Source organism: Rhipicephalus sanguineus, chromosome 11 (assembly GCF_013339695.2).
Source record: "Rhipicephalus sanguineus isolate Rsan-2018 chromosome 11, BIME_Rsan_1.4, whole genome shotgun sequence".
Classification (NCBI taxonomy): Eukaryota; Metazoa; Arthropoda; class Arachnida; order Ixodida; family Ixodidae; genus Rhipicephalus; species Rhipicephalus sanguineus.
The window spans coordinates 114,431,131-114,446,243 of record NC_051186.1 but is presented as its reverse complement, the minus strand read 5'-3'; the positions used below and the strand labels follow the sequence as shown (position 1 = coordinate 114,446,243).

Here is a 15,113-nt window from a genome sequence, read left to right as displayed (position 1 = left end):
GAAACAATGGTAACCATTGTACTGGTGATTCGTGTGAATGTTTCGTTGGTGCGCCTGTGCGGCATTCTTTCTCTTTTGTGTGAATTTATCAAAGTGTTTTGGGACTTGCCTGAAGGATTTTGTGTATTGCTTTTTTTTAATTACGGCATCCACGCTGTTTGCTTAGATTTGCATTGTTGCTTTTGGATCGCCTGCATTTACACATACAATGTGGCATTTCTATTATTAAAACATCAAGGCTGTTTCATGCGAAGCTGAACTTTGATAACAGCAGTCGTTAGCGGCGGACGAAATCAAGACACAGTCAGCGTCGTCTTCGTTTTTCTGAAGTTTTTCTGAAGTTGGCGTGACCTCATGGTTGTCTTATGAATTCGTGTACGACGACTTGTTGGCCACAGCCAGTTGCTTTGACTAGTTTCCAGTGCACTTTATATCAAGCGAGTCACCGACCATGGTGTTGCAGTGGTTAAGACGCTGACTGCTGACACAAAGGTCGCGGGATCGAATTTCAGCCGCGGCAGCCGCATTTTGGATTCAGGCGGAAATACTTAAGGCCCACGTGTTTAGATTTAGGTGCACGTTAAACAAGCCCACGTGGCCAAAATCTCCGCAGCCCTGAACTACGGCGTCCCTCATAATCATATTGTGGTTTTGGGACGTTAACACTTTCGTGACCGCGCCTATTCTGTTGAAATTTTGTCGCGCCCTGAACGCTTCTGGAGAGGTAACACCACTTAAAGGGTAAAAGAGTTCCTTCTTTTGCGCCACGCGGGGATTTTAAAGCTCCTTCGGAGTCGGGAGGTGAATGCTCGTGGTTTCGGTTACGTCGTCGACCTCGTCGCAGGTGCTACACGAAAACTACGAATTTCGACGGATTCCGCTGAGTATGGGCGTCAAACTCTGAATGATGGTAGCGGCACATACATAGAAGACGACTTAAACTCGTCAGACTTCCGTACAGACGGCAAAAGTGCGTCAAACCACCCCCGCACGTATCCGCCGGTAGGTTTCTCTCTTTCTTAGGGCCGTTTTATCGCTGCCGCGCATTGATGTAAACGTATTCGGCTCTTATCTGCAAGGCGTTAACTTCTGTCGGGCGGCAGCATATGGCGCCGGCTGCAGAAAGAACGGAGTTCACTCCGAGAAGACGGCACGAAGTGGACTATGACTTAGCACTCCAGAGTGGCGCGCGGCGGTTTCTTGGTGTGTTTCCCCGCAGACGTCGTCAGAGAGATACGCAACCGCACAAATAAGTATGTGCTCATACTAAGTAAACGCACAGTGAGAGGGACGGATCCTGGAGGGAGGTCACTGAGGAGGAGACGCGCATGTTCGTCGGACTTTTGGTGTACACGGGAATCGTCAATTCCCGCGCCTGCATTGCTATTGGAGTCGACGACACATATTTCCCGACCTTCATGCACCTTGAGTAATGCCACGAAAAAGGTTAAATGCGTTGCTTGCATGCTTGGAGTGTCTCTGATACGAAGACGGCCATCGCATCCCAGGGGAAGTTCTACCGCATGTCTTGTCTACTGAAACACATGAACGATTCATGCGCGCTATTTTTTCAGCTTACTCGGAACCTTTCCGCGGATGAGAAAATAGTAAATATAAAGGTCAGTGTGGTATTCAGGAGCCCAGAAGGGCAAAGTGGTCAAATAGGGGATACAAATTTTGAGTTTTCGCCGATTCGGAAACGGGCTACACTTCATATACAAGAGAAGTATACAAGAGAAGGCACCTCAGGGTGCTCAGCACCAACCAAAAAAATTGAAAAATACCAGAACTGAAAACTTTGCTAAGACGAAAGGAAGGTTGAGAGAACAAAATGTGTTCTGCGAAACACTCGCAGGTAAGCTTCGTTTCACTACGCCGAGAAACTACTTCGCGTACTGGCATGATAGTCACCCTATTTCTGTCGCTTTCTCCTGTCACATTTCTTGTGTGCTTTTTCTGCGGCAAAAAGTTATTACAGAAAATTATGAACCAATATTTTGCTCATTGACATCTTGGCTGTTCTTATCTGATTCACTTCCGTTTTTGTGACATTATCTATACGTAACATGCCCGACACAAGAAATCCTAGTTTTTTACAGTATTGACTCCGTCTCTTCTTGCCTTGTCTGTCTGGTTTGTACTATACACCAGATAAAAGTCTTGCATTATGCTCTTCAAACTTCGAAAATCAGATCGCGTGATTAAGATAAAACACTTGCCTCATGGTACCTCTTGGTAAAATGCGGGTGCACACTCTCAAAAGAGACAGCACGACAAATATTAATCAAGAATACATAGAAGCACTTATTCTTAACCAAGTGATTATTTTTACAAAAGCGTTCTTGATGAATCAGTAGTTACTCTGCAGTTAGCAATTTTATACAAAAACCGTATTGCATAAGAAGAACATATCTAGGTGCACTCTAAGTTTGCTATGATTGCTCGCTTGTAAAGCACAGAAAATTCAAACAATTTTTACTTGTAATAGTAGTGAATATTTTGGTAGTGGCCCTTTAATTGCGCAGACACAGTTTGGTCACAATTTTATAAAAGTGTGATTAGCCCTGTGTGGGCGACGTAGCAGTTTCTTTCCTAACGTTTCGCGCTTGGACTGTTTTCGTTCCGTTATATCATTCCTTTTACAAGGCTGACCTTCACACATGCGATTGCGTATTTGTTCAGTTGACTGAAATATCAAAGCCTCGCTCTAAGTACGTATTTAGTTTGAGTCATTGATAATACTCGCGTGATCCAAGCTATCACAGAATTTGTTTATTGCGGTACCCTTATTTCAGTAATATATTCAATAAGCCTTACAGTACTACCATGAACATTCTCTAAGAATGGACGGTACACACGAATAGGTATTGGTATCAGGTTTCTGACAAGTATAGATTGTCTTCGCTAATTCACTTATCTTCCTGGTGACGTATACGAGATTTTTGTCGATAGCGAAAATCTGAGAAAACGCAATAGCTGCCTATGATGGAAATTCAAAAATGCTTTGCCAGATTTATTAGCGAGGAGAGCTTGGCTAGCATCTACGTTGCTGCTTTAATGAAATGGAGGATGAATGACGCTTTATGGAGCAAGGGCTACCTATAAATGGTCAAGACAAATAAAAATGAGGCGAAAATATAATGTTGATGCAATGGATGCACTTGGAAGGTGCAAGGTGGCTGTAAAGGGGCCTAAGATCATGCGCACTAAACGTGCGCACAATAGATATACGTATTAAGATTATGACTATGAAGACAAAAGTGCATGAAATATGGCTGCATAGTGACCTAAAATCAATCGCTGCAAGAAAATGTAAAATATAATATATCCCTGCTGGCCCTGCTGTCGTCAATTGATGACACGGCACAAAATTTCCCCTAGCACCTCGGAAACGAAACCAAAACTGCTAATTCTTGGAGGAGTACTCCTTCAACGATCCCCACTGGGATCGATACCACCATTGTGGCATTTCTCTGGAGTCGAGAGAAAACTCCGCCAGGTGGCCACAGTGTGTGGACGTGTTTTCGCACGGGCTCTCGTTTCGATCCTCTTTTTCGGATGATCGTCAACTGCGGCATCCGTTTCGTCTGCACAGTTCGACCTACCTAGTTACCGGAGCTCCCCAGTGCCGCTGCGGACACTGTGAGTCCATCTCTAATTGATTCGCAAGCCTTCAACATCCCGAGGTGGCGAACGCCCCATTAAGCCTAGCGGAGCCGGCGTCTGTACCACCCAGGCGCGGCGACGTCGGTACATGCCGCTCGAGGTGGGTAGCGTTGCATCTCATGCCGTTCTTGACGACAACAACCACGATCCCCAGCGCAAGCAGCGTCTAGGTTCATTGTCGCTATTATGCACCGTTTCTAATAGCGACAACCAGCAAACGACGCCGACGATGTTAAGCGACACCGAGGAGACGCTCACAGCAACCGACAAGGCAGCCACTATTGGGTCATCGACCGACCACAACACTGCCAGTATTCCTACCGCAGAACGCACGAATGACCCGCAACTTGGGGAAGGCATGGACGAAGATTCCGCGGCTTTCAACACCGTCACGGACGCGACAGAAGACGACGCGTACAATGGTGCCTGCTGGAAGGTAGTCCGCAATAAGCGACGCGCACGCAACGCCGCTGCTCTCGAAGCAGCCTCGCTCCTCAAAACTGACTCGGAAAACCCTCTCACCAAGCCCAGGCCGAGCGGGACAACGCGCCTGCCTCCTCTTCCATTCCGAGATGAAAAGGTTGTCCTGCGTCCTCTCGGAGGTCTCCGATTGGATAAATGGCCCAAACCAACCTTGGCCACCGCGCTTTGGGCCGCCGCCGGAGTGAGCCCAAGTGACCGAAAAAACCTCATCCTCAGAACCCGGCCAGAGCAAAACCTGGCCGTAATAAGCACCCCGTCGTCACACGTCGCAGACGCCCTGCTGCAGGTCCAAGAGCTGTCACTCGGCCAACGCACCTACCCGGTATCCTCATATCTGGCAGCCCCCGATGATTCGTGCAAAGGCATTGTCCCGGGACTGGAACCAGGTACCACCTCGCATACGCTGGTAGAGGAAATGCAAGCGACTGGCATCCAGATACTACAGGCTCGGATGATGGGTCAGACGAACATTGCACTGGTCACCTTTGAAGGGCTTCGCGTGCCACGCTTCGTCCGCTTTCTAGGAGCAGAGCTACGCTGCTACCCCCACCGCCCCAGACATCCGGTCTGCAAAACGTGCCTCAAATTGGGACACCGAGCCGACCACTGCCCCACACCGGACCTCATCATTTGTGAACAGTGCGGCATCGATAATCCCATGCCGTCGCATCCATGCTCTCCACGGTGCAAATCCTGTGGTGGAGATCATGCCACCACTGACCCAAAGTGCCCGCGACGCCAGCGACAATCCTTCAACAGATCCTGGGTTAAAAAAGCCATCGACGATGAACGGCGGCAAATGACGGCATCCACCGATGCGGCTCCTTCATCAGCGACCACTCATGCTCCTGAAACATCGAAGAAAAGTGGGCGATCTCGTTCAAAGACACGGTTCAGATCCCGCTCCAAGACACGGACAAAATCCAAGTCCTGTTCCCGATCCCGCTCCCAGTCGACTTCAGCGCGCATCCAGGAGAAGCGCCCTACTACCCCGGCATCACAAGCATCCCCATCGCCGTACAAGAAGGCACTACTAAGCAAACCGGCAACTTCAACAGCTACCCCGGATCATCAGCAGCCACGGGCCTCGGATAACAGCAATGCCATGGAGGCACCTCGGGAGGTAAGTTTTGAGCAGGGTCCCGCACAGCTCACTCCCTCCTATCCTCCACACCATAACACATTCCGCCCCTCTCCTCCACCGAACACCAGCACCGATCCTTTCGCCGAAATTGCGCGGCTACGCCGTGACATGGAGGCGCGTCACGCTCAGATGCATGCGCAGCTGGACGCTGCAATAGAGAGTACAAACGCTAGAATTCAGGCAGCTATACACAATGTGCGGCAGGAATCTCTAGCGCTTCGGAAGGAGATCATCGCTGTAATACAGGCATCAGAAGAGCGCACACACTCCCTCTTCGCTGAGTTAGTCTCCCGTTTTGACTCCGTCGCTCCCCTACCCAATCCCCAAGCCATGCGGCCCCAGCCAACACTAACGGGTGCAAGAAGGACGCACCCATACTCACGCCCAACCACTTCCTCTCACGATGATGATGGCGTCCCTTAGCCAGGAACAGATCGTGGTCTGGCAATGGAACTGCCGGGGATACCGTCAAAAAAGGGGATCTCTGCAACAGTACGTTGCTATGGCCACGAGCCCTCCAGACGTTATCCTCCTACAGGAGCCGAACTGCTCGCCTACTTTATCCGGCTTCAACACTTTTACGGGTAACTCTCCACTCGTAGGAGCCCTAGTATCAAAAAACATCACATGCAACACTCACACTACAAGCATCGATATTCCGCATCAAATTCTCGAAATAATTACTCAGGGCAATAAAAGTCATAGCCTATACATACTAAACGTTTACAGTTCTCCCCGCTCGCGCACAGACTCATTTCATCGCCTCCTAATTGAATTTGGGCGTCTTGGGCGCACCCTTTTCGTGTGCGGAGACTTCAACGCTCCGCACACAGTGTGGGGGTACCGCAAATCTGCAGCCAAGGGAACTCGGCTCTGGGATGATATGCAACTTGCGATACACCTTACATACAAACCCAGGACACCCCACGCGTTTAGGGAACAGTGTCTCACGAGACACGTGCCCCGACCTTACTTTTTCCAGAAACACAGGACCAGTAATTGCGCATGGTCCTCTCGACGAACATCTAGGCAGTGACCACTATATCGTGGCCACTACTCTAACACTACACAATGCACGTTGCCCCGAGCGGAGGGTACGTATCACGGACTGGGTGCGGTTCAGGGAGCGTCGACAGAACCCTACAGAAGTATCAGTGTACGAGCAATGGCTAGAGTCTTTTACTGATGACCTAGATGCGTGTACGCGCACAATCGTTACCACAACTGCAAACCCGGACGTGGACCCGCATCTTTTGCATCTGTGGGAGGCGCGCAGAGGGCTCAGGCGGCGTTGGAAACGCCAACGCCTCAATCGCAGGCTTCGCCGGCGTATCGACCAACTTTCGCAGGAGGCACAAGAATACGCGCAGACCCTCGTCCGGAACAACTGGCGGCGTTTCTGCGAGCGTCTTTCAGGCACCCTGTGCACAGCGAAAACATGGTCGATACTTCGCGCCCTCATAGATCCATCCGGAACCAAGACACAAACATTTCACCAACTACAGAGACTAACACATATGTACAAAGACGATCCATCCGGCCTTCTGAAAGAGCTTGAACAACGTTTCATCCCTACCGGGCCCCTTCCAAAGTATCCCGACTACCCACACAAGGAAGAATCTAACGAGGAACTCGACACGGACATCACAGTCGACGAGGTTCGCGTAGTACTTCAAGACCTCCGTCGAAACACGGCACCAGGCGCAGATCACATTAGATTCTCCGCACTTCGAAACCTCAGTGACTCGGATCTAAATCATCTCACGAACCTGTTCAATGACTATTGGCATAAGGGTACACTACCACAGGCATGGCGTCATGCCGACATTTCCCTAATACCTAAACCAGGCAAGCCCATAGCCATAGCAAATTTACGGCCGATATCTCTTACCTCATGCGTCGGAAAATTAATGGAGCACGTGCTTTTACGGCGTCTGCAACCTTTCCTCGAGTGACAGTCATTCTTCTCCCACTCACAGTTCGGATTTCGGGCACATCTCTCTACGCAGGACGTGCTTCTACAACTCAAGGAGGAGGTTATGGGCCCTCCGTCGCGTGCCCAGACGAGGGCCATCCTCGCCCTTGATCTAAAAGGGGCATTTGATAATGTGGCACACGATTTGATCCTGCAGAATCTCGCGGAATCGCATTGCGGCGGCCGCATGTATAATTACATCCGTTCTTTTCTGCGCGACAGAACAGCCACCATCGGGATAGGGCCTCACCGTTCCGACACGATTCGCCTTACAGGTCGCGGCACACCTCAGGGATCAGTTCTGTCTCCCATCCTGTTTAATATTGCCCTTGCAAGACTACCTCAGCGGCTCGATCAGATCCCTGATGTCGCCCATGCGATTTACGCAGACGACATCACGATCTGGACGACGCGAGGGTCAGACGGGGCCATTCAGGATCGACTGCAGCAGGCAGCTGACATCGTTACCACATACGCACGACAGTGCAGCTTGACCTGTGCCCCTCAAAAGTCCGAGCTGGTTCTCATCCGGGCGCGTAGCATTAGCCCTCCACCCAAGATCGTGGTGCACGTGGATGGCGTTCCCGTCCCTCATGTGGAGCGTGCTCGCATACTTGGGCTACACGTTCAAGCAAACGGGCAAGCAAACTACACTGTCTCTCTCCTGTCCCGACAAACCGAACAGATTCTCGCCATGATGCGACGGGTTTCAAACAGGCGCTCGGAACTGCGAGAGCGGGACCTGCTGCGACTGGTACAAGCCTGTGTGATCAGTCGCATCACCTACCATCTCCCCTTCCACAGACTTACCCAGTCCGAGCAGATGCGGATTGACGTAATGCTGCGAAAGGCGACCAAGCTCGCTCACGGACTCCCACACTACACCGCCACGACACGTTTGCTAGCCCTAGGGACGCATAACACTCTCAGTGAGCTACTGGAAGCTCAGTGGACCAGCCAAAGACAACGCCTTCTGCTCACACCCACTGGGCGGCACCTCCTCTCGAGACTGGGATACCCATTCTTGCCCAATGACGTCGAGGACACCACCATCGCTCTCCCTCCCTGGGTCCGTAGAACATTAAAGGTGCACCCGCTACCCCGGAACATGAGTCCTGAGCATGACGCGGGACGCCGGCGCGCTCGTGTTCGGTACCTGGTGCGCATGCTCGGTGACATCCCTGAAACAAATACGCTATACACCGATGCCGCACGTTGCTGCAACGGGTATTCTGCGGTAGTGTTGGACGGCGGTGAAACTTTACTTACGGCCGCCTCTCTGCGGAGTGCTACACCTACGGACGGCGAAGTCCTTGGTGTCGCGCTTGCTGTACAACAAGCTCTTCAGATTCCTGGAGAGGTGTACATATTAACCGATTCCCAGCAAGCATGCCGAGCCTTTTTGATGGGACGCGGATTCCCCAAGGCGGCTCACTACATCCTACACAAGTCGTCAAACATAAACATAGACACATCCAGCCCACAACGTATCCACTTGCTCTGGACTCCTGGCCATGCCTCATTGCCGGGTAATGACCACGCTCACGCGGTCGCTCGAGAAATTGCCCACCGAGCTGCCCGGCATGGCGAGGCCGAGAGTCCAGATCAAGTGGGTCCTCCACTCACATACCGAGACATATTAACATACTACACCAGAGCTAGACAAACCATGTCCCCGCCACCACCGTCGTTCTCGCGAGAGGAAGAGGTGGCACTCCGCCAACTTCAAACGAATACTTTCCCCAACCTCCTCTCCATGCATAAATTCTACCCTGACCGCTACGCAGACTATTGCCCGGGCTGTGGCAGCTCCCCAACGGCGTTCCATGTCACGGTGGAGTGCACCGCAAAATTATTCCCTCCCCTTCCAGTCATCCTGCGCCCCTTCCGCACCAAAGAGCTGTGGGACGATGCCCTCTGCGACGGGCCTCCCGAGGTCCGCCAGGCATTGGTTGGATGGGCCCGTGTCGTCGCTGCGATCATCATAGGGACCCCGGACTAGGGTTCCCTCCCACATGCTTGGTTTATATATTTTAATAAAATGTTTTCTCTCTCTCTCTCTGGAGTCGAGAGCCGCAGAGAAGAAGAAGCTTGACCGAAGTCATGGGTGACGCCGAGGCGGGCAAGCGGAGGCGAGTAAGCGCCGTTTTTGGGACGAAGTCCTGAAGTTGTTTCAAGGACTTCCACACTTCCAAATACGACATTGGTTCAGATTTTGTGTACTCTAGAGAGTAGCGGGAATAAAAAGCCATTTTTTCTTATTTCATGACTACTGAGCCCTGATGATCTAACTTGAGACCATGTCTGTAAATACATAAATACTTCCACCACTGGCGCAATTTTTCGTTTGTGGTCTTCTGAGGTCCTAACTATTAGGAAAATACGTACTAAGAGGTATCAGACAAAAATTAAAAAATCCAGGGCTTAAATGCATAGGATACAAAGTATGAAAATGACACAAAATGTGGTCTATGAACGAAAACCATGTACATATTTTAGAATGCAAAAATTAATGGTATTTTATAAAAGCAGTTATCCACAGAATGACATGAGCTCTACCATGTAGAGCTCATGTCAGTTTCAGTATCACACGAGCTCTACCAGTAAGCCCTCAGCTTTTCATCATGCATGTTTAAAATCTGATCATTCATGATCATTATCCACCATAATGATCGATGGCTTTCCATCATAATGGTGCATGTTGAAAGCATGGAGGGGGATGTGTCTCCGTCCCACCCGATGAGCAGCCTTTGCAGCTTCGGCCAGGCTACTGCCATCAACCGGGACTGAAACAGCAGTTAAAGGGGCCCTGCAACACCTTTCTTAGTTATATTGGAATAGTCTCATTATTGACGTATGACTCTTCACGAGTCATATGCCGCAAAAATTTTTCGAATCCATCAAGTCTAAGTGGTGTTACCAAATTACAGAGATCACGTTCCGCAGCTTTCTCCCTCAACTCAACGCCGCGAGCGCGCGGAGAGCTTGGCAGCGAATCGAGGGAGGGAGCGCAGACGAGCGAGGCTCCGCCCAAGAGCGCCGGCGGAAATTTTTTCTTCATTTTTTTTCTCTCTGACGTCTGGGCGCAACCACGTGGTCTGTGCCGCCACTTCCGGTCGGCTTGCGTGCGTCGTTCTCGTCGAGCGGAGTCGATGGCGCTGTGTATCGCGCGTGCTTTAAAACTGCGCGTCGGTTTGGTAATGTTGGGTGTGCACCTCGAACGCCGTAGTGTTTTCATCGCTTTGCCAACCATGGAAGCAAACCTGCGTGCTCGTTTGGAACGAATGACAGCTGAGATCGGTTTCGGCCCATACTCCGATACACCGCCTCGTAAGACGGCACTGGCAGACGACCCCGAAGCGCCGCCATTACCGGACGCCAGCATTGTTATCGGTGACATGCTGCACGGCTGCCTCGGTCGGTCGTGAGAACGTGCCGACGATGCAGTTCCCAGCTGACGAGGCAACACTCGAACGCCTGCCACTCTCAACGGCAACCGGCGATGGTCAAAAGCACAGAAATATTCACGTTTTCGGCACTGCGCATCGCGAAGAAAACGGAACCACGCAACTACGAGCAGACGAGCTGTCGGCGAGACCGGAAGTGCTAATATTAATGTTTGTTCGGTGTTTGAACGGCACAACACAATATAAACATACATATTATCTACTTATTGAACTCAAAATTAACAACGAAAGTAATAATGAGAGTGTTATCGTGATTATAACATCAGCCAATGGTGGAACTGCCGACAATCGCGTTATATATTGCGGACTAATACATCATTTGTCGAGAGAAGAGGGAGCGATTTTCAGCTGGCTTTGAGAATTTATTGTAAATTCCAGGCCGTGCGCATCGCTATAATATTTGGCTCGCGTGTTCTCGGGAGCCTCGACTACCGATCGGCAGCGCTTTTTGAGCATGCTCGAAAAGTGTTGCAGGGCCCCTTTAACTATCTGAAATGATCCACACGGTAGGCGTATGCTGCGGCCCAGAGAAGATTCCAAGCGTGACAGAGTTTGTAAACTGCTGCTCTCTTTTGATTTTCACGCAGGTTAGTCAACTACACAACAGACGCTTACGTTTATCATTCGAATATCAATGATAACTTAATTTGCATTAGGATACTTGCCCCACTTGGTCCAGGCATGGCATATGGTGCGCCTGATTGCGGTGGTGACTGAAAAAAGTATATCAAGAAAACCAACAAGGCAAAAATGCAGATGCATATACAGTAAAACCTCGGTGATGCGAATCTCACAGAGTCGCCAATAATGTTCGCATCATCCGAAATCCGTATCACCAGAAAACATGGAAAATTAAAGGGGCCCTGCAACACCTTTCTTAGTTATATTGGAATATTCTCATTATTGACGTATGACTCTTCACGAGTCATATGCCGCAAAAATAATGTTGGGTGTGCACCTCGAACGCCGTAGTGTTTTCATCGCTCTGCCAACCATGGAAGCAAACCTGCGCGCTCGTTCGGAACGAATGACAGCTGAGATAGGTTTCGGCCCATACTCCTATACACCGCCTCGTAAGACGGCACTGGCAGACGACCCCGAAGCGCCGCCATTACCGGACGCCAGCATTGTTATCGGAGACACGCTGCGCCCCTGCCTCGGTCGGTCGTGAGAACGTGCCGACGATGCAGCTCTCAGCTGACGAGGCAACACTCGAACGGCTGCCACTCTCAACGGCAACCGGCGATGGTCAAAAGCACAGAAATATTCACGTTTTCGGCACTGCGCATGACGAAGAAAACGGAACCACGAAACTACGAGCAGACGAGCTGTCGGTGAGACCGGAAGTGCTAATATTAATGTTTGTTCGGTGTTTTTAACGCAATAACAGAATATAATAATAATAATATCTGGGGTTTAACGTCCCAAAACCACGATATGATTATGAGAGACGCCGTAGTGGAGGGCTCCGGAAATTTCGACCACCTGGGGTTCTTTAACGTGCACCTAAAGCTAAGTACACGGGCCTCAAACATTTTCGCCTCCATCGAAAATGCAGCCGCCGCGGCCGGGATTCGATCCCGCGACCTTCGGGTCAGCAGTCGAGCGCCATAACCACTAGACCACCGTGGCGGGGCATATATAACAGAATATAAACATACATATTATATACTTATTGAACTCAAAATTAACAACGAAAGTAATATTGAGGGTGTTATCGTGATTATAACATCAGCCAATGGTGGAACTGCCGACAATCGCGTCATATTTTGCGGACTAATACATCATTTGTCGAGAGAAGAGGGAGCGATTTTCAGCTGACTTTGAGAATTTATTGTAAATTCCAGGCCGTGCGCATCGCTATAATATTTGGCTCGCGTGTTCTCGGGAGCCTCGACGACCGATCGGCAGCGCTTTTTGAGCATGCTCGAAAAGTGTTGCAGGGCCCCTTTAACTATCTGAAATGATCCACACGGTAGGCGTATGCTGCGGCCCAGAGAAGATTCCAAGCGTGACAGAGTTTGTAAACTGCTGCTCTCTTTTGATTTTCACGCAGGTTAGTCAACTACACAACAGACGCTTACGTTTATCATTCGAATATCAATGATAACTTAATTTGCATTAGGATACTTGCCCCACTTGGTCCAGGCATGGCATATGGTGCGCCTGATTGCGGTGGTGACTGAAAAAAGTATATCAAGAAAACCAACAAGGCAAAAATGCAGATGCATATACAGTAAAACCTCGGTGATGCGAATCTCACAGAGTCGCCAATAATGTTCGCATCATCCGAAATCCGTATCACCAGAAAACATGGAAAATTAAAGGGGCCCTGCAACACCTTTCTTAGTTATATTGGAATATTCTCATTATTGACGTATGACTCTTCACGAGTCATATGCCGCAAAAATAATGTTGGGTGTGCACCTCGAACGCCGTAGTGTTTTCATCGCTCTGCCAACCATGGAAGCAAACCTGCGCGCTCGTTCGGAACGAATGACAGCTGAGATAGGTTTCGGCCCATACTCCTATACACCGCCTCGTAAGACGGCACTGGCAGACGACCCCGAAGCGCCGCCATTACCGGACGCCAGCATTGTTATCGGAGACACGCTGCGCCCCTGCCTCGGTCGGTCGTGAGAACGTGCCGACGATGCAGCTCTCAGCTGACGAGGCAACACTCGAACGGCTGCCACTCTCAACGGCAACCGGCGATGGTCAAAAGCACAGAAATATTCACGTTTTCGGCACTGCGCATGACGAAGAAAACGGAACCACGAAACTACGAGCAGACGAGCTGTCGGTGAGACCGGAAGTGCTAATATTAATGTTTGTTCGGTGTTTTTAACGCAATAACAGAATATAATAATAATAATATCTGGGGTTTAACGTCCCAAAACCACGATATGATTATGAGAGACGCCGTAGTGGAGGGCTCCGGAAATTTCGACCACCTGGGGTTCTTTAACGTGCACCTAAAGCTAAGTACACGGGCCTCAAACATTTTCGCCTCCATCGAAAATGCAGCCGCCGCGGCCGGCATTCGATCCCGCGACCTTCGGGTCAGCAGTCGAGCGCCATAACCACTAGACCACCGTGGCGGGGCATATATAACAGAATATAAACATACATATTATATACTTATTGAACTCAAAATTAACAACGAAAGTAATATTGAGGGTGTTATCGTGATTATAACATCAGCCAATGGTGGAACTGCCGACAATCGCGTCATATTTTGCGGACTAATACATCATTTGTCGAGAGAAGAGGGAGCGATTTTCAGCTGACTTTGAGAATTTATTGTAAATTCCAGGCCGTGCGCATCGCTATAATATTTGGCTCGCGTGTTCTCGGGAGCCTCGACGACCGATCGGCAGCGCTTTTTGAGCATGCTCGAAAAGTGTTGCAGGGCCCCTTTAATATCCGACAAAAGAAGCTGGCGTATGTTTTCATTTGTTTCTCTGAGGCGCAGCAACGTCATGAACAGCTCAGAATTATTGCCAGTAATGTATTTAGATGTCAATGATCATACTTGTACTCGTACATATGCGGCGCGTGCGCGCGTGTGTAATTAAATGTAGGTGTGCTATGAACCGTGACAGCTAGTATCCCCTTCCAACTCTTAGTACACTTTTTTCGCATGAAATCAGAGTGATGCCGCGAAAAGGACTATGGAGAGCTTCGCACACGATAGAACGCCAGAAAATTTCCAGACAGCTGTCTTTTGTTGATATCACCATTTTATGGTGTGGTATTTTGGATGTTTTTCGGGAGATTTGCTACCATGCCCGCACAATCGGGAGGTTTGCTCAAAATGCGTGAATGTCCTGTGCAAATCGGCGAGTTGGCAGGTGTGCGCGACAGTCGTGCATGTTGATGTCGCTAGGCCTAGCTTCATCGCGAAGATATGGCTTGCATCTACGTGACAGGCATGTGTAAACAAAGTACAATCACGCTGCCTCGAGCACAGCAGCACGCGTCGACGTCTTAGAGAGAGAGCGCGCTACGTTAGCGTCATCTGTAATATAAAAGCGAAGGTACATGAAGGCGCATTGATGCCTCCAATATTTGCGCCCATAGTCTCGGATGTTTCGGAGGTTACGACGCACCGCTGATGGCCTGTTCTGACAAACTGGCGGCGCGTCGCGCATGACCGCACTGCAAACGGGTTTGAGCCTTTTAGGGAGTTTCGGGCTCGACGCATAACGTGCATCCAAAAGGTACTACGCAAAACCCCCTTCGAAAGGAGGTTCAAAAGGAGGTTTTATTTACATCCTTTAAGGGAGCGATTAGACGGAACTAAGGAGGTAAATTTGTGTTTTTATTGAACTCATTTTGAGGGCTTGAACGGAGCGCATTGGAAGTTTTTCTGGTT

General features: G+C 49.8%; 1 protein-coding gene across 16 annotated transcripts in view; it reads right to left on the bottom strand.

Moving 5' to 3' along the window:
* The window catches only part of LOC119374702 (cuticle collagen 2C), a 256,546-nt gene that overhangs the window by 23,985 nt on the left and 217,448 nt on the right, over nt 1-15,113 (bottom strand). For 11 of the 16 annotated variants that reach the window (XM_037644880.1, XM_049411054.1, XM_049411052.1 and 8 more), the window contains 2 exons: nt 12,870-12,917; nt 11,401-11,448 (listed from right to left, as the gene is read on the bottom strand). The exons of 1 other annotated variant lie outside the window; for it this stretch is intronic. In XM_037644880.1, coding sequence (XP_037500808.1) covers nt 11,401-11,448; nt 12,870-12,917 — 96 coding nt within the window. The remainder of the gene's footprint in view (nt 1-11,400; nt 11,449-12,869; nt 12,918-15,113) is intronic. 4 more of the 16 variants (XM_049411049.1, XM_049411057.1, XM_049411050.1 and 1 more) reach the window with 2 other exon arrangements.